The sequence below is a fragment of the Microtus oregoni genome, unplaced genomic scaffold, assembly GCF_018167655.1.
Source record: "Microtus oregoni isolate MIOR12 unplaced genomic scaffold, Mior012 000002F_ref0000024, whole genome shotgun sequence".
Taxonomy (NCBI): domain Eukaryota; kingdom Metazoa; phylum Chordata; class Mammalia; order Rodentia; family Cricetidae; genus Microtus; species Microtus oregoni.
This window is the reverse complement of record NW_024543061.1, coordinates 32,730,738-32,754,779: the sequence shown is the minus strand read 5'-3', so window position 1 is coordinate 32,754,779 and position 24,042 is coordinate 32,730,738. Positions and strand designations below refer to the sequence as shown.

The window sequence follows — 24,042 nt, the reverse complement described above, 5'->3', positions numbered from 1 at the left end:
AGACTCAACTCCGCCCACATCAGCTGGGTGACCTCGAGAAAGTTGCTTAGCCTTTCTGTGTCCAAGTTCACATTCAGACCCCCTTTGACCCAAGGTCGACCCACAGTCACTTCCTCACATAGGCATAGATAAAAGGAAATAAAATTCTGTGGTGGGGCCACAGGGGGCAGGGCAGAGGCACAACCTGTTTCCCTTCCTGCCTGGTTTTGTCTGCCGGCCCCCAGTGCCCAGCACAACAGTCTCCCGTTAATCCATGGGGTGACCTTTCCGAGGGCTTCTCAGCCACAAAAGTAAATTCCAAAGGAGCAGCAAAGAGCTGAAGAGCTCCAGCTGAGCTTCCACTGCCAATCAGAATCACTCTTGAAATGCATCTGTCAAGAGAATAAATGTTTTCTTAAAGAAAGGGCAGACGGCATGCCAGACGCCTGTGTATCTTTTGCCATTCTATCCTCGTGGGGCTGCAGATGGGGGGGGCTCTGCTAGAGGACCTATGGTTACTTCCTTTGCACTAGCGTGGAGTTCAGATGCCCAGGCAGTCCTCTGTGCCCTGGTGAAGGCTCGTGTCTTCATGGCCAGTCCCTCCTTGCCATTTCCAGGCAGGGGCCACATGGAGCCTGAGCGCTCTCTGCTTGGTACAACTCACCTACATGGGATTCAGGCCCATCTTTTCCATTCTTACCAACTCTCTCAATGCTCCTAGATCTTTGACCTTGGCCTCAGTGCTGGTCCAGGGAACTTTCTCAGTGCCTGTGCCCTCCCCCTTTCCCTGAGACCCTCCATCCTCCTCTTTACTCAAGTTTACCTGATGAGGAAGGCCTTCTCGGGAGTAAGAACAGGGTAGACTTGAGCCCGTAGGTAGCGAACATGGATTCATCTGAAAGTGCCACCAGAGTTGGTCTGGGGTAACCTGTGACTTCCATAGTGACTGAGCAGCTAAGAGTTCCCTGGGAGCAGGGACCCTGTATCTAAATCTCTGCTGCATTCGGCTGGATGTACTGTGCAGCTGAACAGGTTGTAGACAGCCCGCTTGGTGCCTTGTGTCACTAATAGTATGCACTTCTTCTCAGTACCCATGCGTAGCCCTGGGAGAGTGGAATGGGGCAGGAACAATGAGTAGGTACCGCTGCCCCACCTCGGGGGGGGGGGGCGTGGTTCCTGGGCTACATTAGGATCTTCCTGGTTGATCCCAAGCCCTGAATGAAGGAGACATATCAGTGTGCAGGACTGGGGCCCAGCTGGGATAGGCAAGGGGCAGCCAGCCAGCTGCAACTGCAACCCATGTCCAGCTGCCTCTGCCCATCAAGCTCAGAGGTGGAAGATCTTCGGCCTGGCATACTCAGTCTTCAAGTAACGCTTGTGGACACTGTGCATAGTAGGCTGTTAAGTTCATGGTCCCTAAATCCCACCTTCCAGAGAGAAAAGTGAGGCAGAGAGAAGAAGGGCATCAGTGCCAGGGTCCTGAGGACTATGAACACCTGCAGAGGTGCCCAGCTGGTGCCATGGCCAGAGAGGCTGTACCTTACGACTTATGACTGGAATTCCATGCCAGTCCTGATGAAATCTCTTCCTTACAAAAAGTTTAGGAAGTCCTGTCCTTCTTTCCAGTTGTAAAAACTGAGCCTCTGGGAGGACAGTCATTGGCCAAAGCCCTGGGGCATTTTAGGAGTAGAACCCTCTGTCCAGGATACTGTGGGAGGACCTGGGGTCATGCTCTTCTGAGAGCCTGGGTGCTGCCATATGCCCCGGGGCTGAAGGGTCCTCAGAGACTCATCTTGGAGCCACAGTATTGAAAGCCTTGTCCCCTTTAAGTAGAGAGCGGGCTGCAGTGGGTGGACTATGCCCAGCCAGTGGGAGGGAGCTCCTGGGCCCCTCCTTGGGAGGGTGAGGGAGGGACCTGGTATGTGGCTGGGAGCTGTGGGCAGTGCAGAGACCGCAGACATGCTGTGTGGGCTCAGCCGGGACAGCCCTGCAGAGGCAGGTAGGTGGAGCATGCAGACACCACACCAGCTGAGCACTGCAGAGGGGAGTCTGGATGGTGGGAATGGGACTGTCACTCTAGGGGATAGGGACTTGGGAAGTTGGGTGGGGAAGAGGGCATGGAATCCCTAGGGCACAGGTTACAGGGTGTTCAGCCAGAAACCAAGGGAGGCTGCCCCTCTTGTTTCAAGGGAACAAGTAGTGCTGCCAGCTGTTGGAAGTATAGGGCTGTCCACTGGACTGAGCCTTTCCCAAGGCCAGGGTATGTCAAGGTTTCTGGGGGCCTTGGGCTCTGGAGCTCAGAAGAGGGGTGGGGCCCAGCTGCCACATTCCTTGGTGGTGATGGTGGTGGTGGTGGTGGAGTGGGGAGGAGATGTGGGGTGAGTACAGTGATCCCTGTCTCTGTCCAGCTGTCTGTTTCCTAACTTAGCCTGTTGAGCCCGCCTGACACCCCCCCCCCCATAGTGTGCGCCACCCTGCTCTCTGTGTCTTAGGGTCAGCACCCTCCAGTGCTCCCAGATCCTTCCACAGTCTACACACTCCTCAAGGGCCTGTGCCACTGCACACCACAGGTCTCCTTCAAGGGACATCTCAGCTATAACAGTTGGCTTTGGGGACAGTGGAACTTCTGTGTTTGGTTTAAACCCAAGCCTGCTGGGTTTTCGCCCCACTCTCTTCTTTTAGGCTTCCTCCCCTGGCAGAGCCCGTGCCCTGGCTTTCTGGCTTCTGGGCCTCCACCTCTAATAGGGTCTCTGTTCTGGCATTCTCCTGATTTGCCTCAAGCCCTGAGTTCCCAGGAGGGAGCGGCTAAGCCTGAAGTCTGCTTTTAGCTCCTGAGTTCTCAGGGCCCCTAGGCTCTCTAGTTTCAACTCTGATGTTTCCGCTCCCCACTGCAGCCCCTGAGAGTCTCCTCCATAGGTCATAGGACCTCCCAATCACACTTGCATCAGTATTAGTCGACTTCGGGGAACAGCAGAATCTAGGTGTTCTCTATTTCCCTCTCCCCTCCCTGTTCCTCTATAGGTCAGCCTTTTTTCCTCTTCCTTCTTCTTCTTAATCACGGGGCTTCATGTCAGAGAGACTATTTCCAATAGTTCCCTCAAAAGTCTCAGGGCCCGACATGGGTTCCATTCCCATTGCTAAACCAACCACAGGGTCTCCTACTGACCAAGCCTAATTGTAGGGCCTCTTTTCAGCAAGGGAAGGCGGCCAACAGGTGGTCACTACATATATGTCTACACTGCAGATGTGGGGTGGTTAGGGCTGAGGCCTCTGTGAGAGTGGGATTATGACTGGGGTTTGTGGACTGGACTGGATGGACTCTACCCGAGTGGATCTTTCCTCCATCCATCCTGGGACTGTCCAGGCTCTCTCCTGGGATATCTAAAGAATGGATGATAAAGTATACCAAAACGGCTGAGAGCCCCACCCCCCACCCATCCCAGCACATACACACTGCCTTCGAACTCCTGCCTTCATGAAAGACAGGCAGTGTCTTCTGATTCCTGACCATAAAGATGTCTTTGTCACCAGGGGCTGCCAGGCTTTAGTGAACACTGGCCACCCAGCCGGGCTCAGGGCAGCTCAGGCAGTGTATGCACAATCCCTGCTGGCACCCTCCTCCTCGGGGGCTTCATCGGAACCACTTCTAGATCTGGGCTGTGGCCATGGGGGAACCTTAGAGGCCACCCACTTGGGGGACAGCCAGGAGCCTGGAGCCAGGGAGAGGTGGGCTCCACCCAGGCTGACCCCCTTCCTATTCCTGGCCTCTGGCCACACATTATGCGTCTTTGATGGCCGTTCTCCTCGCTCACAAATGGGGGTTAAGTTCCAAAGCTAGGTGCTTGCAGAATGCTAGAAAGCCCTACCCCCCACTCCCACCACCACCCCTACTTGAAGCACAGTGAGGTCTTTCTGATAATGTTGAGTGCTGAGGAAGACATGGCAAGAGTTGGTAGGGACATCATGAGGTGTTGGGATGAGTCTGTACTGCAGACTCACGAGCATGACCTCCCTGACCGGAGGACATTTCATCGGGTTACTGCAGGAGGGAAGAAGGGGTTTCGGGATGTCTGGGAAGTCTTTTAGGCACAGGGAGGAGTGATTCTAGTCATGGCTTCCTACCTAACCAGCATTTCCTGTATCCTCACTTGAGGTCTTTGGCACTCCTGCTAGGGATTATAACTAGGAGAGAAGGATGAACCTCCCTTGAGTCAGGGACACCTGGTTCCAGGGTGTTCTGCAGCACACTAACTGTGGCTTCAGTCTCCTCATTACACGACCCCCAGTGAGACCGCCCCCTTGCTTCTCAGTTCACTGAGAAGCTTGTGTGGATGCTTGCAGCGGGCTGGCCGAGGAAGAGCCCAGCAGAGTTGTCAATCCTCGTTCTCTCTGGCCACCTTGGCACTGCACAATGAGGCTTCCTGTTTGATGTGTGGCTACTGGGCTCATGCCACTGAAATGTACTGTGGCTGTCTCATCTGTCATCCCATGCCTCTGCCTGTGGAAAGCTGGCTTCCTTGAGATCTATTGTCTGTGGAGACCAAAGCCCACGTCTCAACCATCTGTTGATGCTGCCCTTCAGAGATCGTGGTGTCACTGTGGGACAATGTCTCTTTGAACAGAGAAGACTGAAGTGTTATCGTGTTCAGAGGAAGGGGACATAGGGCAGGACCAGATGCCCTGGGAAGCCATGTGACCTGGGCTTGAATGCATCCAGGTGTCCTTATTGACTTCTGCGTGCCTCGGATTCTCCGTCTTTCACATGATAGTGATAGAGGCGCCTCGGACTCAGGCTTATCGTGAAGACAGAGCGGCAGTGACTTTGAAGTTTTTAGAATCAGGCCTGGGGCAAAACTTGTTCCATCTTTGCCGTGAGGCAGTATTCACTCTCTCTTTGCCTCAGTTTCTCCCCCTGTGTATCAGTATGCCAAGCTGGCCTGACTCCAAAGTTCACCCTTCCCTCTGTATACCAACGATGCCTTCCATATCCTGGCAGTCAAGTCAAGGTTGGACAGGGATGTGATGCCAAGCAACCACTCTCCAGGAACTGTCGCTGAATCTTCACGAACCATTGGGGAAGCAGGATGCTAAGAGTTGATCTAGCTGTCATGGGAACACATGGGCCCCACTAAGGGGTCTTCACTTCAGCTTGCTCAGCTGCCTCTGATGCAGATGCCAGGCCTCAGCTAAGTTTATAGCACCCTAGGCCTCGCGCCCCCTTTCTGGCACTCCACTTAGGCGGGACCCTGGCACAGCAGCCTGGCAAGGAACAGACTTCCTTTTCCCTTTGTCAGAGTTCAGTAGCTCCCGGGGCTGCAGAGGGAGGGAGATGTAAGGCAGGATCAGCAAGATTTGCCTGAGAAAAAAGAAAAAGGACTCCCCCCCCTCCACTTCTACCCACTTCACTGCAGCAACCAGGACCAGGTGTCCAGGCCTGTGCCCTGGCTCCCCATGAGCCCCGGAAGTGAATTTCCCTCTGAAGCAATTTCTGCAGCACCGATTGACTGAAGTAGTGCTTATAATTGCCCATTGCTGGAAGGAGGAGACTAGAAAAATGCAGATAAAAATATCCCTGTTTTTTATGCATGTTTCCAGCCGAAATTGGTGGGAAAGATGTTTTTTGAAAAGCCTTAATCTCTAAGCATGTAATTACCAGGTCCAGGAGTCCCCCTCCCCCGTCTCAAAAAACTCAAGAGGACAGGAGAATGTGAACATATTCCATGAAGGAGGATGCTTGGGGCCAAACCCCATGGAGCCATCTATAAATAAAGTGGTCCCTTAATTTCTCACTGTTCTCGGTGAGGGAGACACCTCCCCCACTACAGAGAACAGCGCATCAGGCATGCAGCCAGTTGGCAGTTCTGACCCTGCTTTGATTCTTGGTTTGAATTCTGCCTCAGTCTCTCCCATCCCAAGGTTGTCCTGGATGTGAAGAGGCATGATGTTCCCCCGAAAATGCATCAGTAGATAATATCCATTCCTATGGGTTTCTCTGAATATGGCTGGGGGTGGAGGGTCTTAGATTCAAAAGCCTCTTACCCGGTAGATCTCCAAGCCAGTATGACCTCCTGACCTCCAATGGAGGCCCCTGGCTCAACCTGAAATGCATGGCCTTGCTCTGAACTCTGCTAACTGCTCTCTCTCTCTGTCTCTCTCTCCATGCACACACACACACACACACGTACACGCACACACACACACATACACACACGCCCTGACTTTTTATGTGCATTCTGGGAGACCCGAACTCGGGTTCTCATGCTTGCGTGGCAAGCATTTTGTCCTCTGAACTACCCGTCTCCCTGTCCCTGCTTACTGACTCTGTGCACAATACCATTAGTCTGTTTTGTAACCTCATCCCATCAAAACCTGGAGCTGCACAGCTGGCAGCCAGAACCCAAGGCTAGCAGAATAAAGGATAAAGTCGGGGCCACTCACTGTTAGAACTAGAGGACCCACGTGATTGAGCTGCCCCATGGAAGTTACCGTGACCAAGTTCAGCACTGGACAACATCTGAATATGCGGATGAAGAAAGCAGGGGAAGTTATCTTTAAAGATAGATTGTGAGGGCACCACGGGTACACTCTAGGAACAGAGTCCCCTCCTTCAGCAGCTAGCTTGCACAACCCTGACTGCGGAGAGCAGCCGTGGGGATGCCTGGTCTTCAGTTCTCGGTTCCTTCTATTTTATCTTCAGGGTTCATATCTCTACCTTTAACCGACAGATATTCAGAGATGCATTCCAAAGGAGTTACTGCTCTGGTTTGGATAAACTTGGTTCTCAGCTTCCTTGAAACAGGGGCCATTATACCCTTCCTCACAGACACATAAACCTTGACTCTTATCTCTCATCTCCCCTGCACAGCTCAGGAGGGAAGGGAGCCTGCATGAGCATGAGGCTGGATCTGATTTGCCCGGGATAAGGCATTTTAATTTCAGAATCGTCCTGGTGAAATACTAGAGACATCTGCACGCCACGTTGCTGATGGGACCCAGCCTTTCTAATTTTATTAGCTCAGAAACGTCTTGTTGGAGATAATGAAGGACGTACAAGGGAGCAGTAACAGGGAGGCATAATACTAAATGGTGTGTCGCTTGCATCAGCGGCGTCTGTGAACATGGGGAGGATGGTGAACACAGAGAGCTGGGGACCCCACTCCAGGAGCCCTAACCATGTTACTACTTTAACTGCTGTTTGACTGGTTATTTGCCAGCTTTTGGGGAAGCAAAGGGAGCCTGGCCACTCAGCAGAGTAAATGGAAAACAAAGACAGTTTCTCATGGTTTAGACTAAAGAAGGTGAAGGTTTCCATAGGTCTCAGTTGAGCTGTTTCCCTGACCCTGGCTAAACCTTTCCCTCTGTAGGCTGAGTATATCCCTGATCATAGAACAGTGGTCCTCCATGGAGGCTGATGTGGCTCCCCCAAGGAACTCTTGGTAATCCCTGAAATCATTTTTGACTGCCTCTATTAATCTATTAATGTCTGGAAATGGAGACCAGGGTGCTATGACCCTTCCTACAATAAAGAGACCCCTTCCCAAGAAAGGCAGTTGAGTACTGGTTGGGAAACATTACTGAGCCCTGGATAATCCAAGTTGTCTTGACTTAGGCTGATTTGCCTAGGCTGACCTCTAATATAGCAAGACTTAGGTGAGTGTCTTTGCCATCTGCAGAGGAACCATGACTTCTGCTGACACCAGGCCAGAGGATTAGAGAAAAGATACCTCCCTACAGCTGTCGAATGACAGACACAATCCACTTAGAAGGGTGGACCTTTCTGCTCTGAGCTGGACTTGTTTAAGGGACAGGCGAGGGGCATGTGCAGGATCAAGTGAGGTCTGAGGAAGGAGTGGGAAGCTACAGATACACCTGGTGCCTGGGAAGGATGCCCCCTCCTCAGATAGCACAGGGAGTTTGCCTACTTAATGACGGTCATTCGGGTGCTGAGAAAGATGTGGATTGGTGGAACACAGTATACAGCCTGGTCAGGAGATCCTGAGCCATGGGCTGGGGAGGGGGAACTGCCAGTCCGAGCTTCAGTTTCCTTATCTGTCAGTGCACACAAAAGCATCCCCTCCCTCCCCCGGGTTCATTCTGAGCATCAAATGAGGATACAGCTGCAAGAACAGGGGAGCCCAGAGAAGGAATTGTGTAAAACAAGGATCCTGCAGGACAGGAGAGGCAGTGGCTTCACCAAAGGGCAGGTGACCTGGATACCCTGCAACTTCAGAGTGTTCTGAAACACAGATGTGGTGAGCCTGGGAAGGGGTGGAGCAGGCCATTGGTTAGCAGGCAGGGAAAGGCACAGCTCTCCCAGGCCCGTGCAGGCCACTGAGCCATTAGAGCTTCTGGGTTACACGGGTGCTGCTGGACTGGGGTTGTCCCCAGGTGTCCAAGGGAGATGCTTCTACAGCCTGTGAATAGCAAAAGTCACATGGCTTAGGTCACGTCCTAAAACAGTGCTATTTTTAATGTGTCACCTGTGTGCATTCCACGGACGGTCAGTGACTGTCCCTCTGCCATGGGCCAACCAACCGCACATAAATTTATCAGGAGAAATTTGTCCTGAACATATGCAATTTCTTTTCATCACCGTCTTACGTATTGTGTTACCCAGTCACCTGGGTCGGAAGGTACTCACTGTCTAAATAACATACTGTTCTATGGATGGACAGGAAAATCGACCTGATCCCTGCGGATGCTGAGGGACAATAAAGCTACCTCATTTCTAGATTTCCTAAAATGCCCAGCACAATGTCCACGCTGGTTTTAGCTGCTACCCTGCATTACTTAGGGATTCATGGAAGAAGAAAAAAAAAAGCCTAGGCATGTTCAGTATAGGAGCGTTTTTTTTCTGAACGTTTTTCATAGTCGCATCTGCAGGTGTGAGGACAGAGGGCTGAGTGTATTTTCTTTATATCTGAAATATCAGGACGTGGTGTTTTTGTTTTGTTTTGGTGAGGGCCTCATAGTCACTGTGTAGTTGAGGGTGACCTTGAGCTCCTACCTCTGGGGTGTGGGGTGACAGCCTGGGCCACCACACTGTGCTCTAATAACTCTCTTTTTTAAAAAAATCCCCAAAGACGACTGTCAGTGCAGATGAGACATGTCCCGGGAAGATAAGGAGACAGGAAATGAGAGAGGGCTGGTAAGGCTCTGGGGAGAGTGGCAGGCCCCAGTCTTTCTTCTAAGCATTCTGAGAGAGAGGCTGAGAAACAACACTCGGTGATGCAATGGGGGAGATTTTTTTCATCCAGTAAAACTGAGGTTGGTGGGCTTACACGTATACAGATTCCACTTATAATCTGTAAAACGTTAACATACACACGTGTAAGCACGTGTGCACACGCATGCACACAGAAGCACTGGCCAGGTCTGCCTGCCCCACCAGGTGTGCCTCTAGATCCTGGGACAGGGCCAACAGGCCTGGGTTCTAAACTACATTATAAAGCTTAGCTGTGTGATCCTGAACACAAAGTCTCCCTCTCTGAGCCTTAGCTGCCTTTCTGGAGAGTTGGGTAATATGAGCCATGATAACAATATGCACTGTGACATGGGCATGTGAGGTGCTCAGCCTTAGATGGGCCCAGAAGCTCCCGATGTGTGATCCTTATCCAAGCATTCCTGACCCCGAAGAGAACCTCAGGACTCCTTTACAGGATACCAGGTATAATGGGGGAACGGCCTGAGGTAGAAGAGTTCCCCAAGCAGGATGAAGATGAAAGTGGGGCCTGGGCCAGTCTCTGATTCCCATTTCCCCCTTTCTCCCACAGACGATGGGCCTTACTCAAAAGGAGGGAAGGACGGAACAGCAGCTGACGGGGCCCTGGTGTGCCGCCGCCAGAGCATCCCAGGTACCGTGGATCATACTCTGCCTTGAGCTCTGCCCTGGGGACTCCAGTGACTCATGAAGTGTGGGCACTGACACGAGCTGGCGCTGTGCCCCCCCAGTGTGGTCGCTCACCCTCCCTGGTCCTCCCTGGTGGAGGAGGGCGATGTCACTCAGTGTAAAGTGGCTGAATGCTTACCTCCCTGCCCTAACCTCCCCAGTCTTGGTCCCAGAGCGGGCACTCCCTGCTCATCCTCCTGCCTGTCTACAGAGGAGTTCCGGGGCATCACCATGGTGGAGCTGATCAAGCGTGAGGGCAGCACTCTGGGCCTGACTATCTCGGGAGGCACTGACAAGGACGGGAAGCCCAGAGTCTCCAATCTGAGACCTGGGGGCCTGGCGGCCAGGTGAGAGGTGTGGGGCAGTAGACAGGGCATGGGTGGGGGGCAGTAAGTGGGGAAGCTTGATGTCCGCCACAGCACCCCACCAAGGCAAGGCCATGTACCCTTCTGTGCCTTTCCCCCAAAGCACACCCCTGGCAGACTCCCATCCATCCCTCCATATGCAACACAGAATTCACTGCTTCCAGGAAAGCCCTCCAGGCTTCCAACTAAGGTAGCACCCTGTACACACTGTCCTGGATGTTCCCTTAGACAACAAGGGCTGGAAGTTGGTCCCAGTGTCCAGATGAACAAATCAGAGGGCTGCAGAGGACCATGGGAAGAAAATGAAAGAAGAGTGGTGGATGGGGCGCTATAGCTGGTCTTTGGGTTTATGCAGGATGGTCAGAGATGTCACCATGATGCTGTCACCAGGCCGGCACAGTGAGACAGACTGGGGAGTTCTGGGTGTTACACTCAGCCTTGGTTAAACAGGCGCCGTCCCACCCCCTTGCTGTATGGGCCTTGGGCAAAGGAAGGACGGCTCTGAGGATCCAGGGGAGGGTGGGGTGAATGTTGGTACCCAGAGGCTAGCATTGGTCCAACGTGGACTCTGGCTTTCCTGATTTAGGAGTGACCTACTGAACGTGGGCGACTACATCCGCTCAGTGAATGGGATCCATCTGACCCGGCTCCGGCACGACGAGATCATCACCCTGCTGAAGAACGTGGGCGAGCGCGTGGTGCTGGAGGTGGAGTATGAGCTGCCCCCGCCCGGTGGGTGCCCTTGGACGGGGAACTCTGTCCACTGCCTCAGGCGTAAGGGGACACAGCTGCCTCCCTGTCCAGGCCTAGGTGGGGTTGGGGGATCACCTAGACAGGGTGGGTGATGTCTGGAGGCTGGCCACACAGGCTAGGACATGCATAAAGTATGTGTCACCTGGTGGTGGGACCCTGCTCATAACTTGTCATTTTGCATAGTTGGGTAGAAGGAAAGGTCTGGCGACACAGACTGAATGGCCTGCTCCCTGCCCCATGGCTCCCGATCCCCCTGACCCGCACTGAGCACAGCGGCCTAGGACTTCTCCCAGTTCTGAATTTTGAAAGTTGGCCTAAAATCTTAACTGGAGTAACTGGAAGCAAGCCTGGCCTGGCCCCCAGTCTCACTGCATTCTGTGCTCTGCTATGGCCCTGAAGAGCATGGGCAAGTCCTCTCCACTGTCCGTGGTGGACTAGGTGTGGGTAGAGACGAGGACCTCCCAGCGCCTCCCCCTCCTCGGCCTGTAAAGTAGAGAGAGGTCAGCTGTTGCTGTGACTCTATGACTGGTCGCTTGGTTCTCCTGGAGCCTTGGGCACTTCTACCAACATAGAGACGTGGCAAAGAAACTCAAAGGAGGCCTCGATTTCTCCATAGCTCCCGAAAACAACCCCAGGATCATCTCTAAGACGGTGGATGTCTCCCTCTACAAGGAAGGCAATAGCTTTGGCTTTGTTCTCAGAGGTCAGTGTGACAGTCTTTCTTGGAGCTGAGACGACAAAGACAAGGTCATTGAGAAGCCGTGCATGCTCTCTGTCACATTAATGTGACATACATTTTGCTTAAAGTTTACCCGTTTGTTTAACTTTATATCTGTGTGTGTGTGTGTGTGTGTGTGTGTGTGTGTGTGCGCGCGCGCGCAGCATGACACGTGTGTAAGGGTCAGAGGACAACTTGTAGGAGTCGGTTCTCTCATTTCACAGCATGTATGAGTTCAGTGTATCAAACTCAGGTCATGAGGCCTGGCAGCAAGGATCTTACCTAAACTGTATCTCAGTAGCCCTTGCTTAGGACTTTAAAGGACCCTGGACCACTGAGTCAAACATTAAATGGGAAATCATGAGAAGCCACAAAGTATGCATGACTGATGAGAGCCCAACAACAGAGATGGGGAAAGCTGGACCAGACTCATAACAGAGTTTGGAGTTACCAAGGAACCGAGGAAAAAAGGAAGAGAGGATGAGCTCACAGGAGACACATGCTGTTTGAGAGGATTTGGATTGTCTTTCTTATCCCTCATCCCACTCGTGAGGAGGGAGGCGGCCCAGGCTGGCGTCAAGGACTTTGTTTACCAGGAAAACAGTGGGTAAGCGATTCCTGCTTCCTGTTGAATTCTGTCCAGGAGGTGCCCATGAGGACCGGCACAAGTCCCGCCCATTGGTCCTGACTTACGTGCGACCTGGTGGTCCAGCAGACAGGTGAGCCATGTGGACACTGGTCATCTGAAGCCCTGCATTTTCACATCACTTCCCAGGAGGGGACAGGCTACCCAGAGTCACTCAGAGATTGGGTGGAGGTGGCTAAGAGAGACCCCAACTTGCCTCTTCCCAGGGTCCTCCTGACTCAGCCTATGACAAAGTGCTCTGGCCCCTGTGACTGGCCGTTGCTGGGACCGTCTGTATAACCTCTTATGACCCAGGACTGCCCAGCTCAGACCATCAGGGCCGAGAGGACAGGGTGTGGGATAGGAATATGTCCCTGCCCCGTCCCCTGACCTCTCACCCTTCATCTCTGAGCAGGAGACTCCTGACCATTTTAAGAGAAGCCTGGACCCCGCTTGCTGTAGATCTAAATTTGTCCTTGGTCTGAGGCTCTGCATGAGTCGCTATTCATAGAACCTCCTGGAATAGCTTTGGCACCTGTCAGGGGTGACATTCCAGGGCAGGGATTAGGCCCAGACTGGGGCCCTGCTGAGTTCTTTCCCAAGCTCATCTGTCACTAGGCCAGAGTCACTACTGGAAAGTAGGGGTGGGGACAATGAGAGGAGACTCTACAGTGGACAACGTAGTATTCATATACCACCCACCCCTTCTCTGATGCTGTGTGTCCCCAGCCGGCTGGACACCCTCTCTGGGCTGTGGTGCAGGAGGTGAGTGAGTAGCCTTGAAGAACACCCGCAGCTCAGACATGCTGTGGGGTAGAGGGCTTCAGAGCTAGCTTGGCACATTTTACGTGCCCTTTCTGTCTGTTCAGCCCTGACTCCTTCAGGCTTCCCTCCCCACACTGCCCCATCCCTGTGCCCTTCAGCTGACTGGGCTTTCACCTCCCCCACAGGGAAGGCTCCTTGAAGGTGGGTGACAGACTGCTCAGCATAGATGGGATCCCACTGCATGGGGCCAGCCACGCCACTGCAATAGCCACCCTGCAGCAATGCAGTCATGAGGCCCTTTTCCAGGTGGAGTACGACGTGGCCACCCCAGGTGCGCTGGAGTCTGAGGGTGAGGGCCCGGGGCAGGAAGAGGTCCCAGAGGCTCAGTACTACTTCATACTATGTGATCTTAGGCCAGTATCTTAGCTTCTCTGAGCCTCTTGACTGTGCCCGGCATCTCCTGATCTCACTGGGGATCATGCAGGAACAATACAGGTGAACTCTGTGGTCTTGTGGGGAAGGGATGTCTGTTAGCATACTAGGTAAGTTAATGTGTGTTAGACGACAGAGAAAAGAGCAAAGAGAGAGGGGAAGTGCCAGTGCATGTGTGTGCACACACGCATGCGCACGAACACACACACGCAATCCCCCCCACACACACACGCAATCCCCCCCACACACACACACATGCACACAGACAAGCAGCCTGGGGCATAGGCTCTAACTAGGGCTTGAAGTGAAGGAGTGACTCTTTGCAGACGCTCTAGGCAGGATGAACTGGAGATGCAAAGTTTATGGGGGAGAATATTTGGCCTGAGAGTGAGGGGCCAGCTTCCCTGCAACAGATGGCTGAGTGGGGAGAGACCAGGACAGAAGTGGAGGTAGAAGCCACAGGGCTCCAGAATGTGACTAGCTGTCATGGAGAGCTGATAAGACCAGGATGCTTGGGGTGCCACAGATAGGGTGTGCTTCTGAACTACCATGGAGGCCTGACCCGATTTGCTAGTGGCTGTGTGTAACTTTTCCCTTCCATGCCTTCCCCTTCCTTGGCAGTGAGGGTTAAGGATGGCAGAGCTAGTTCAGGTGGGACACTGAACACATTTACTTTCTACAGTTCTTCTTTCTCTTTCTTCCCCCTTGCCATTATTCCAGACATGGTGGCCAATGCTTCAGGCCCATTGGTAGTAGAAATAGCCAAGACCCCAGGTTCTGCCCTGGGGATCTCTCTCACTACCGGCTCCCACCAGAACAAGCCAGCTATCACCATCGACCGCATCAAGCCAGCCAGCGTGGTGGACAGGTGAGGTGAGGCAGGGCTGTGCAGGGCAGAGGCAACCTGTGTCTCTGTCCACCGGACCAGCCCCTCTGGGCCCCTGTCCTGCAGGAGTGGTGCCCTGCATGCTGGAGACCACATCCTGGCCATCGATGGCACTAGCACGGAACACTGCTCACTGGTGGAGGCCACCAAGCTCCTGGCCAGTGTAACTGAGAAAGTACGGCTGGAGATCTTGCCTGCACCCCAGAGTCGTCGGCCCCTCAAGCCCCCAGAGGCAGGTAGGCACCTCAACAAGTCTGGGGACCTAAACCTGGGATGGGGCAGGGAGAAAAAACAAGGCGCCAAAGTTCCAGGATGGAAATCTTGAGCTGACAGGAGGACTGTGTGACGCTAGTACACTCACTGCCTGCCACACTTGGCAGGGAAACTCGGCTGTGGGAAGGACTATGTGGGGGCCCATGACGGACTTTGTTGACTTAAAGTCTGCAAAGGGCCTGGCTGGGAGCCCTAGGGATTCTTTCTGAGGAGGCAGCCACTCTCCACGTCTCATTATATATAGCTGAGAGAGAAACCCGGATCAGGGAACAGGGGCAGCCAAATCTCTGACACCCCATGGCGTTCCATGCCGCTGCAAAAAGTTTAAGGGGCCTTGTGAACATCACCAGCCTGCTGTGCCTCTTCAGTCTCTCCAAAGGGGCTTCTGTGGGAAACACTCAGCCGGGAATCTCTGAGCCCATGGCCTGGCCTTCTTGCCTGTTGCTGCGGCTGATGCCTGGGTGCCGTGCTCGGCGCATGGTGGGTGGCAATGCACGTGAGCAGGCTGTTCTGTGCCACGCTGGCTTGGGCAGTGCACAGGTTTTGGATCTCCCCGTTGGTGTGTGGGGACTAGTCTGCCAGACGACTCCAGACATCCGCGACATCTGCGACCCTTCCCTCTCCCCTCTGCTGCAGTGAGAGTACAGAGGAGCGAACAGCTGCACCGCTGGGATTCCTGCAGCCCCTCTTGCCACAGCCCAAGGCCAAGCCACTGCAGGGCCCCCACCTGGGCACCAGGAGGCCAGAACCAGAGCCGATGTAACGTACCTGCTGCTGCAGCAATGCAGCCGTCCTGGTACCCCTTTCTGGTGGGCGGTGTCTGATGCACAGGGAGGGAACGGACACTGGAGCAGAGGGCTGCCCGTGTCACTCAGCCTGTCCCCAGAGGCCCGTGGAAATCCTAGTCAGGAAGGCCCAGAGTAGGAAAGAGAACTGTTCAAGGCCACACAGTATGGGGCTTTGGCGAAGGGGAGACAGGATGCTTGTCTCTGTCCATGTGGCTGTGTGGTTCTTCAACCCCACCCTTGTGCAAGGGAATAGGGTCCTGCTGGGGCTCACAGGTCTGTGTTCTGGTCTTCCCAGCCTTGTCCTCAACTCCCTTCTCCTCACCAACCGTGAATCCCGCCTTTTCCTGTGCCAACGCCAGCACCCTGCCCCGAGGACCCATGAGCCCCAGGACCACAGCCGGGCGGAGGAGGCAGCGAAGAAAAGAACACAGGAGCTCTTGTAAGCTGGAGGCCATCCCCATAGGGCACCTGTGTGGCTGAGGATGGGGCTGGGAGTGAGACTCGAGGTGGCAAGCCAAGTACAGCGAGGGATGGAGTTAAACAAAAATGATGCCACACATTGGAGAGTCCCACTTATGACAGAAAGGAGCCTCTGAAGCCACTGTATTCGGTGTCTGATGCCTGTCACCAAGGGTCACATAAGATCATTTCTGAGATATGTCCAGGGAAACATAGAGAGACAGAAATAGGTTGAGGATAGATTGCTTGGGGCAAGATGCAGGTCCTGGGGCAATGGGTGAGGAGACAGTGACTCCTTTCTTTTCCTGGTTTGAGACAAAGTCTCACTCCATGGCCCAATCTGAGCTAGAATACACAGTCTTCCTGCCTCAACCTCCCAGGTGCTGGGATTTCAGCCATGCACCACTAGAACTTGCTAGGGGGGGTCTCTCAGGAGGGAATGACAATGCTTTAAGCCATCAAATTATACACTGAATGCTTGACAGCTTTTGTGTGGGGATCATGTATCAATAAAACTGTTACCAGGAGCTGGAGAGATGTCTCGGTGGTTAAGAATGTTTACTGCTCTTGCAAAGTTCAGTTCCTAGCACCCATGACAGGCAGCTCACAACCACATGTAACTCTTCTTCCAGGGGGAGTTTACACCCTCTTCTGGCATCTACAGACACCTTCGCTCACTCACTCACACACAGATGCATAATTAAAAGCAAAGAGGCATGTAGAATATAGAGCACGAAATACAGCACCACCCCGAATCCGGTTTTTCTCTCCAAGTTTTAGTTACTCACAGTCAACCACAATCTAAAAATATTAAATAGGCAAATCTGGAAATAGACCATATGTTTTAAATCGTACACTTGTTCTGAGTAACACAGAAAGGAAAAGCTTACGTCCGCACTGCTTGGTCCATCCTGAGATGTGAGCTGCCCGGCACAACTCTCATGGATACACTACTCAACTGTCAGTCACCCTTTCTCAGCTCTGTGGTCAGATGAGCTGGTGTCCACTTCTCAGTGACACTCACTGTACTGAATAATGCCCAAAGAGCAATGGTCATGGGGCTAGGGGTGTAGCTCAGACAGTGGATTGCCTTCCTAGCACGTATGAAGTCCTGGATTTTACCCTCAGTACTGAATAAATGGGCACAGTGGTACATGCCTGCAATCCCAACATCCAGGATGGGGAGGTGGGAAGGTCAGAAGTTCAAGGTCATGCTACACGGAAAGATCACGACCAGTCTGAGCTATGAGACTCTTTCAGAATAAAACAAAAGGCACTACAGTAGTGATTCCGGTAATTTTTTTGAGAACATACTGGTATAATAATATTTTATTATTATCTATAGTTAATCTGTCTCTTCATGAGACTTGTTTGTAGGTAAAACTTCAGAATAGTGGGGTGTGTCTAGGGTGTCTGTAGATTTTTGGTACCTACCCATGGTTTCAGGCATTTCCTGGGGTCTTGGAACACATATCCTATGGATAAAAAGGGTTCTGTAATATAATAAATAATACAGGCATCTAGAACCTCTGTCTTACAAAATCATAGTCCCTAATGCTGTCTCTTAGCCACTGGTCATGCAGGGTAGATGCCATAATGTCCCTGCACAGGCAAAGAAGCCCAGGCCCATTCCAGGTGGCCCCAGGACTCCTGCTTACCTGCCACTCTGGCTCCCAGATCTCTTGAGGACTCTCAGTGGGCAGCTCTGGCAGGGCTCACCAGTGTTCATCTAAACCTCCCTCCTGCCCCCGTCCCACAGTGTCACTGGCCTCCAGCACGGTAGGGCCAGGCGGGCAGATCGTTCATACAGAGACCACAGAAGTTGTACTCTGTGGAGATCCCCTCAGTGGCTTCGGCCTCCAGCTCCAGGGAGGCATCTTCGCCACGGAGACCCTGTCCTCTCCACCGTTGGTGCGTTTTATTGAACCTGACAGCCCCGCTGAGAGGTGAGTCTACTGCCTCTGTGGGCCTGCAATTTGGGGAGCTCTAGTGCATTGGGGAAACTGAGCCACACTATGGGCCCAAGCTTCACAAATACACTTTTCTTAATCACTGTATTGGCCCCAAGAGCAGCCTCGTTTTACAGCTAAGGAAACAGAGGCTCAGAGAGGTTGGTGCACTTGTCTAGAGTCACACAGTATGTAAGCCCTGCCTACGTGTCTGCCTCTGGGACTCTGTGTATAATTTAAGGACAATGGTATTCCCCAGTGGACAGACAGAGAAACTGAGGCCCAGAAAGCTCAAGCCCTTAGCTGGGGACAGGGCTAAGTCACTGAGACCGGGAGCTAAGAGTGGGCCCCCACTTTGCACCACATCTGGGGTTCTAGTCACTGGCTTCTTCTTTCCACTGGGCTCTGGGGGTTAGGTGTGGTCTGCTGCAGGTGGGGGACCGTGTCCTGGCCATCAATGGCATCGCCACTGAGGATGGGACCATGGAAGAAGCCAACCAACTGTTGCGGGATGCCGCACTGGCCCGCAAAGTTGTTTTGGAGATCGAGTTTGATGTGGCAGGTGAGTAGGTCACCCAGCTGCACACACTCACTTTGGGTCCCTGCCCCTCCCCCTTTTATGCTCCCTGGGACCATGCACAGTGCATGCCTAAGCCCTGCCTAGGGAGGAGGGCGTGCCACATGGAGTCAGGATCCGGGAGGATGTAGAATGGGGCTGAAGGACTCCAGGCAGCCCAAGTCAGGGCTCTGGTCCTGGGAGTTCTACACTATGGACAGGACACTGCCTCCCTCTGACCTCTGTTTCCCCATCCGTCAAACAGTGGAAGACAGGGGTGTGGTATGAATTAGTGATGGGTTGTGAAAATGCCTGGGTCCAAGTGGGCCAGGTTGGGTTCCATGCTGGCCAGCAGGCCCCATCTCTGGCCTCTGCCCTGTCTCTGTTCGGAAGACAGCACTCTGGACCAAGGGGTCAGCGCTGTAGGCCTCAGCTTCCTCCTTCATCAGGTGGAAGCAGCGGGCTGGAGTTGGAACGGTCACTCTCTGAGATGACCCCCTCCCAACCCGTGAGAATCCAGAGTGGGTGCAAGGTCTCTGAGCTCTCCTGGAGTCTCACTTCACCCATGGCTGTTGGTTCACAGAATCTGTCATCCCAAGCAGTGGGACCTTCCACGTGAAGTTACCCAAGAGGCGTGGCGTGGAGCTGGGCATTACCATCAGCTGTGAGTCCTCTTGCCACCTTACCTGGTTTATCTCACGACATCGCCACAATGGGCTGCAGCCCCGTTCTATAGAAGGGAAACTGAGTCAAGTAGGGGCGAGTTGATTTGCTCACAGCCGCCCAGCCAAGAAGTAATGGGACCAGGAGCCAACAATATCCCCTCCCGACCCCACCTTAAACAGGGGCCCTTCGAGATTAAATTCACAGCCTGTCTCTCCTGCTCCACAGCAGCCAGCAGAAAGCGAGGGGAACCCCTGATCATTTCCGACATCAAGAAGGGCAGCGTGGCGCACAGGTGGGGCGCCACACGGGCAGGGGTGTGAACGCGGGGGGTGGGGCACCGCCCATCTGCACCAGGCTCCTCCCATCCCCACCCCACTCATGCAGGACTGGCACCCTCGAGCCAGGCGACAAGCTGCTGGCCATTGACAATATCCGCCTGGACCACTGTCCCATGGAAGACGCCGTGCAGATCCTGCGCCAGTGTGAGGACGTGGTCAAGCTGAAGATCCGGAAAGATGAGGACAACTCAGGTAGGTGCCTAGGAGGCCATGGCTGATGCCAGCTGCTGGGGCGGAGGGGCGCTGGGAGGACTTCTGTAGGTATCCCTTTCCCCTGCTCCAGGGCCCTGGAGCCACCATGAGGCTCTCCAGATTAGGAGATGTACAGGGCTGATATCTGAGCAGCTTGCCAACGGCAGGGTTGACTTTAGTGTAGCAGGGGCAGCCTGAACTGGTGGGAAGGGAGAAGAAAGAGGGAGAGGCGGAAGGGGGTGGTGAGGAGTGCTGTAAATGGGGTGTCCGAGAAGTGCTGTGGGACCCTCACCCTGGAGAAGCCACCAGTGGCCAGTTTTGTTTTTTTTCCTCCTTGTCTCCTGTCCTTATTCCTTCCTTGCTTTTTTAAAAATAATTATTTTGTCTTTTTATTTATTGTTTTTGTTTATCTTGTTTCTATGTGTATGGGTGTTTTGTCTGCATGTAATGTCAGTGCACCACGGGCATGCTTGTTGCCCAGGGACACCAGAAGAGGGAGTCAGAGCCCCTGGAACTGGAATTACAGGTGGTTGTGAGCAGATATGTGGGTATTGGGCATTGACCCCAGTCTTCTGGAAGAGCAGCAAGTGCTCTTAACCCCTGAGTCATCTCTTCGGCCCCTCTTTTCATTTCTTCCCACTTTCCTCTCTTTTCTCTGTCTTTACCCTTCCTTCCTCCTTCCCTCTTCTTCCTCCCTCCTTTACCCTTCCCTCTTCCTTATTTCCTCCTTCCTCCCTCTTTCCTTCCCTTTTCTCTCGCTTCTCCTTGCTATAAATCTTGAGTTGCTCTGGGTGGCATGTGAATCTGTGTTTTCAAATCTTGGTTCCATGTTCCTGTAGGTTTTTTTTCCTTCCCTTCATGGCTTCTGGGCAGCAGGCTGGGGGCCTGAGGTGCCTGAGCAGGTGTGTGAGGGGTTGATGGAGTCCTAGGCGGTTGGAGAGTGCTGAGACTGGGGAGGGGTGGGTCCCAGCCCCGCCCCCTCTTGGGCCTCACCCTCAGGAGCCTGTCCACTCTTAGATGAGCAAGAGAGCACAGGCGCGGTCAGCTACACGGTGGAGCTGAAGCGCTATGGTGGACCCCTGGGCATCACCATCTCCGGCACCGAAGAACCTTTTGACCCCATCATCATCTCTGGCCTCACAAAGCGTGGACTGGCTGAAAGGTAAACTCTGGGGTGACCTGGGGAGGACCTGGGGACCCTCAGGGAGTAGAAGGTGGGCTTTGAAACCAGCCGATCTGATTTTTACTTCCGGTTCAGCATCAAACAACTCAAGGACAATCACTTCTTCTCTGAGTATGTACTCCCAATCCTGCACTGGAATTTTGGTCCAACCCAGTGTCTAGGACAGAGGAAATGAGGACAGAAGGACCCAGGGGACCAGAGCTGAAGGGTCCAGTCACCTTCAGCTGCCTCCCAGAGTGTATCCCCTTAACAACCAGCACTCTGGGGTCTCTGTGTGTCTGAGTATCTGGGGTAGGGCCCCGTTGATAGAGCCCCACGTGAAGCTTATCCTGAGTCCCTGAGGTTGCTGGTTTGCCTGCTACTCTAAGTGTCTCTGGGGCTGTGCCAGGGAAGGAGCCTTGAGAGGAAGGTGTCCTGACTGCCCCTCAGTGGGGTGGGCGGAGATGAAGTGGGCCCCAGGTGAGTGAGTCCCAGCTTTCTACCTCAGCTTTGCAAGGGGTGAGTCAGGGGTGCCAGGAAGTGTGAGCTCCCCTGCACAGCAGGGCAAAGTGCCGGCTTGAAGGGCGAACTTCATAGGGTCCAAGCACCCAGCCCAGCTGCCTAACCAGGGTCCAGACTCAGGCTGGGCTGCTCCTGGAGCACCCTCTACTGGACTCTAGAGAGACTGCAGGGGCCTAGAGGACCGCGCTGACTCCGGAGGGTGGTTCACAGCCTTCTACCCAGGGCAGCATAGCCCAGAGCAGCTGCAGTACAACCCCACTTGCTCTCCAAACCGGCTTCCTAGCTGTCACATTCAAAAAGTTAAGCGGGGAGAAATTAATCTTAAATAAATATGCACTTCGACATGTAACCAATATGCATTTTTTAAAGCTAGCATGCAAAGTCACGGGTTTCATCATGACATTTTCATATGAATATGCCATCGTTACACTTTGTTCTTATTCCTCCCCTCCCCCACTGCCAACCATCTATCCCTCTGCCCCCCTCTTCCTGATCCCCTTCCTTCTCTTACATAGCTCCCCTCCTGTTCAGGTCCCAAGTGTCCACCCATTAGCCTCTGTATTTCCCTGTGTTCCTGCTCCCATCACGGTCCTCTTACAATCTTTATAGGCCCTCCTCATATATAATTTTAACTCTAGTTTCCACATATGAGAGAAGATACTTGAATTGTCGCTCTGAGTCTGACTGATTTTGCTCAATTTAATTCTTTTCATCTATTTTTCTTATAAATTTTGTTTTTCCTCTTCAAGCAGTGTTACCTTGAACTCATAGAGATCCGCCTGTCTCTGTCTCCCAAGTTCTGGGGCTAAAGGCGTGCGCTACTATGTCAGGCAGCTATTTTCAGTTTTTTGAGAAGCCTCAACATTGACTTCCCTTAGAGAGCTCCAGGCCAGCCTGTGCTACCCAGGCCAACCTGTGATACATAGCAAGACCTGTCTCAGAACAAGAGAGAAGAAGAAGGTGACTTTGACTTTAAGTTGAACCAATAGATAGAAAGCCTGGACTCTGGGGGAGAATTGTTCAGCAGAAGTTCTGAGGATGACTTGGATCCCTCACCCCTCTCTTTCTCCTCCACCCCTCCCTCATTCTCTTACTTCCCACATCACTGAGTTAGGGCCCCAGGATCCCGCTCTGCCTCTGGAACACTGAGACTACCAGAGTGTGCTGCTTTGCCTGACTAGCCTTCCTCCTGCACAGCTGGGGCCGGTCAGGCCTGTGCCTTGGAGCCTCTGCAGGGTATCTGGAGGCAGGACCGACACACTCTGAGACTCTAACATCTGGGCCTCATTTGCACCTATTCCCTCCTCAGGACTGGCGCCATCCACGTGGGGGACCGCATCTTGGCCATCAACAGCGTGAGCCTCAAAGGTCGGCCCCTGAGCGAGGCCATCCACCTTCTGCAGGTAGCAGGGGAGACTGTCACACTGAAGATCAAGAAGCAGCTGGACCGTGAGCCTTGCCCCTTCCTAAGAACTTCCTGGCCTACACAGGAAGGGCAGTCCTGGGTTAAGCTATGTGTCACCAATCTGGAGAGGGGGTGGGGGTCCCTGGACCAGCTGATGAGGAGGCTAAGAGAGAGAGGCCCTGTGCCATGGTGTGATATGGGGTAAATTCTGGGTCTAAACCATGCTCCTCATTGCTTCCTATCTCTTCAGGTTCTTACATGTTCCTATCCCATGTTCCTATGTGCTATGTATGCCACAGTTTACCTGAGTCATAGGGTCTTCTGTTAATCTGTCCTCCATCATTGTTCACCATATGACCTTTGACCTATTGTTCAACCTCACACGCCTCTGTTTTCCCATCTGTGTGATGGGTTTACTTACTAGTATGCCCCCCTCCACAGCAGCAGCCAGGTTGTCAAGTGCCTGGGAATTCCCAGAAGTAGGGAAACTAAGGCTCACAGAACACCTGTCTCTGAGGTCACGGATGATGCTCCGTCTCTTCCCAGGTCCCCTCCTCCCCCGCCAGTCAGGCAGCCTCAGTGAGGCCAGTGATGTGGATGAGGATCCCCCCGAGGCCCTCAAGGGGGGCTTGCTGACAGCCCGCTTCTCACCTGCCGTACCCAGTGTGGACAGTGCTGTGGAGTCCTGGGGCAGCTCTGCCACAGATGGTGGCTTTGGGGGCTCAGGTAATGAGCCCGGGACCTTGAACAGGTTTCTGTGAAGGTGATCCCACTGCCTGGTCTTCTTCTTACCTTCTATCCCAGCTGGCCTTTTCCTTCAGAGGGAGCTCCCAAGGGCAACCTGACTAACTCCACCCTTCACCCGCCCCTCAGAGGGATCCGCAGTCCTGTCTTTCCTTGCCATGAGCTGGGGACAGAACAGCTTTTATTCCTATGTCTCTCTCCTTATCCCCATGCCTAACACAGAGTAGGTGTCAATTCCTGTTCATTGTGTCCAGCTGAAGATGAGAAGCCAGACAATGTCCTCCTTGCCCATATGGCTGAGGTCCACTGGTGTTGCCCTCTGGCCTGTGTGGTTAAGGCAATTAGCAGAGAAACACCTCCGGTTCTTGGCTTCAGGTCGTGCCTTTAGCTCTCCCTGAGTGTCCCCATCCCAAGCTCCAGGGAGCTCATCCTCAGGGTTCCTGTAGGTCTGTCTGGGTGTGGTCGGATCTGAAACTCCATTTCAAGGAGGCCCGTGAACAGGCCACGCCTGTGGAACTGACCGTGGTGCTGGAACTTCAGTGTTAACTGCTGGAAGGATGGATGTTCAGGCACTTG

General features: G+C 53.4%; 1 protein-coding gene across 6 annotated transcripts in view; it reads left to right on the top strand.

Annotated features, from left to right (window-relative positions):
• The window catches only part of Grip2 (glutamate receptor interacting protein 2), a 79,980-nt gene that overhangs the window by 46,564 nt on the left and 9,374 nt on the right, over positions 1-24,042 (top strand). For 3 of the 6 annotated variants that reach the window (XR_005973237.1, XM_041639699.1, XM_041639719.1), the window contains exons 2-19: positions 9,753-9,833; positions 10,080-10,215; positions 10,820-10,965; positions 11,603-11,689; positions 12,348-12,423; positions 13,280-13,425; positions 14,247-14,394; positions 14,479-14,648; positions 15,322-15,444; positions 15,769-15,912; positions 17,692-17,878; positions 18,298-18,443; positions 19,021-19,101; positions 19,329-19,395; positions 19,488-19,633; positions 20,633-20,795; positions 22,627-22,766; positions 23,269-23,448. Coding sequence is in view for 4 of the 6 variants with exons in the window: in XM_041639699.1 (XP_041495633.1) it covers positions 9,753-9,833; positions 10,080-10,215; positions 10,820-10,965; positions 11,603-11,689; positions 12,348-12,423; positions 13,280-13,425; positions 14,247-14,394; positions 14,479-14,648; positions 15,322-15,444; positions 15,769-15,912; positions 17,692-17,878; positions 18,298-18,443; positions 19,021-19,101; positions 19,329-19,395; positions 19,488-19,633; positions 20,633-20,795; positions 22,627-22,766; positions 23,269-23,448 (2,367 nt within the window). In the remaining 2 variants the exon portion in view is untranslated. The remainder of the gene's footprint in view (positions 1-9,752; positions 9,834-10,079; positions 10,216-10,819; positions 10,966-11,602; positions 11,690-12,347; positions 12,424-13,279; positions 13,426-14,246; positions 14,395-14,478; positions 14,649-15,321; positions 15,445-15,768; positions 15,913-17,691; positions 17,879-18,297; positions 18,444-19,020; positions 19,102-19,328; positions 19,396-19,487; positions 19,634-20,632; positions 20,796-22,626; positions 22,767-23,268; positions 23,449-24,042) is intronic. The other 3 variants (XR_005973238.1, XM_041639711.1, XM_041639707.1) reach the window with 2 other exon arrangements.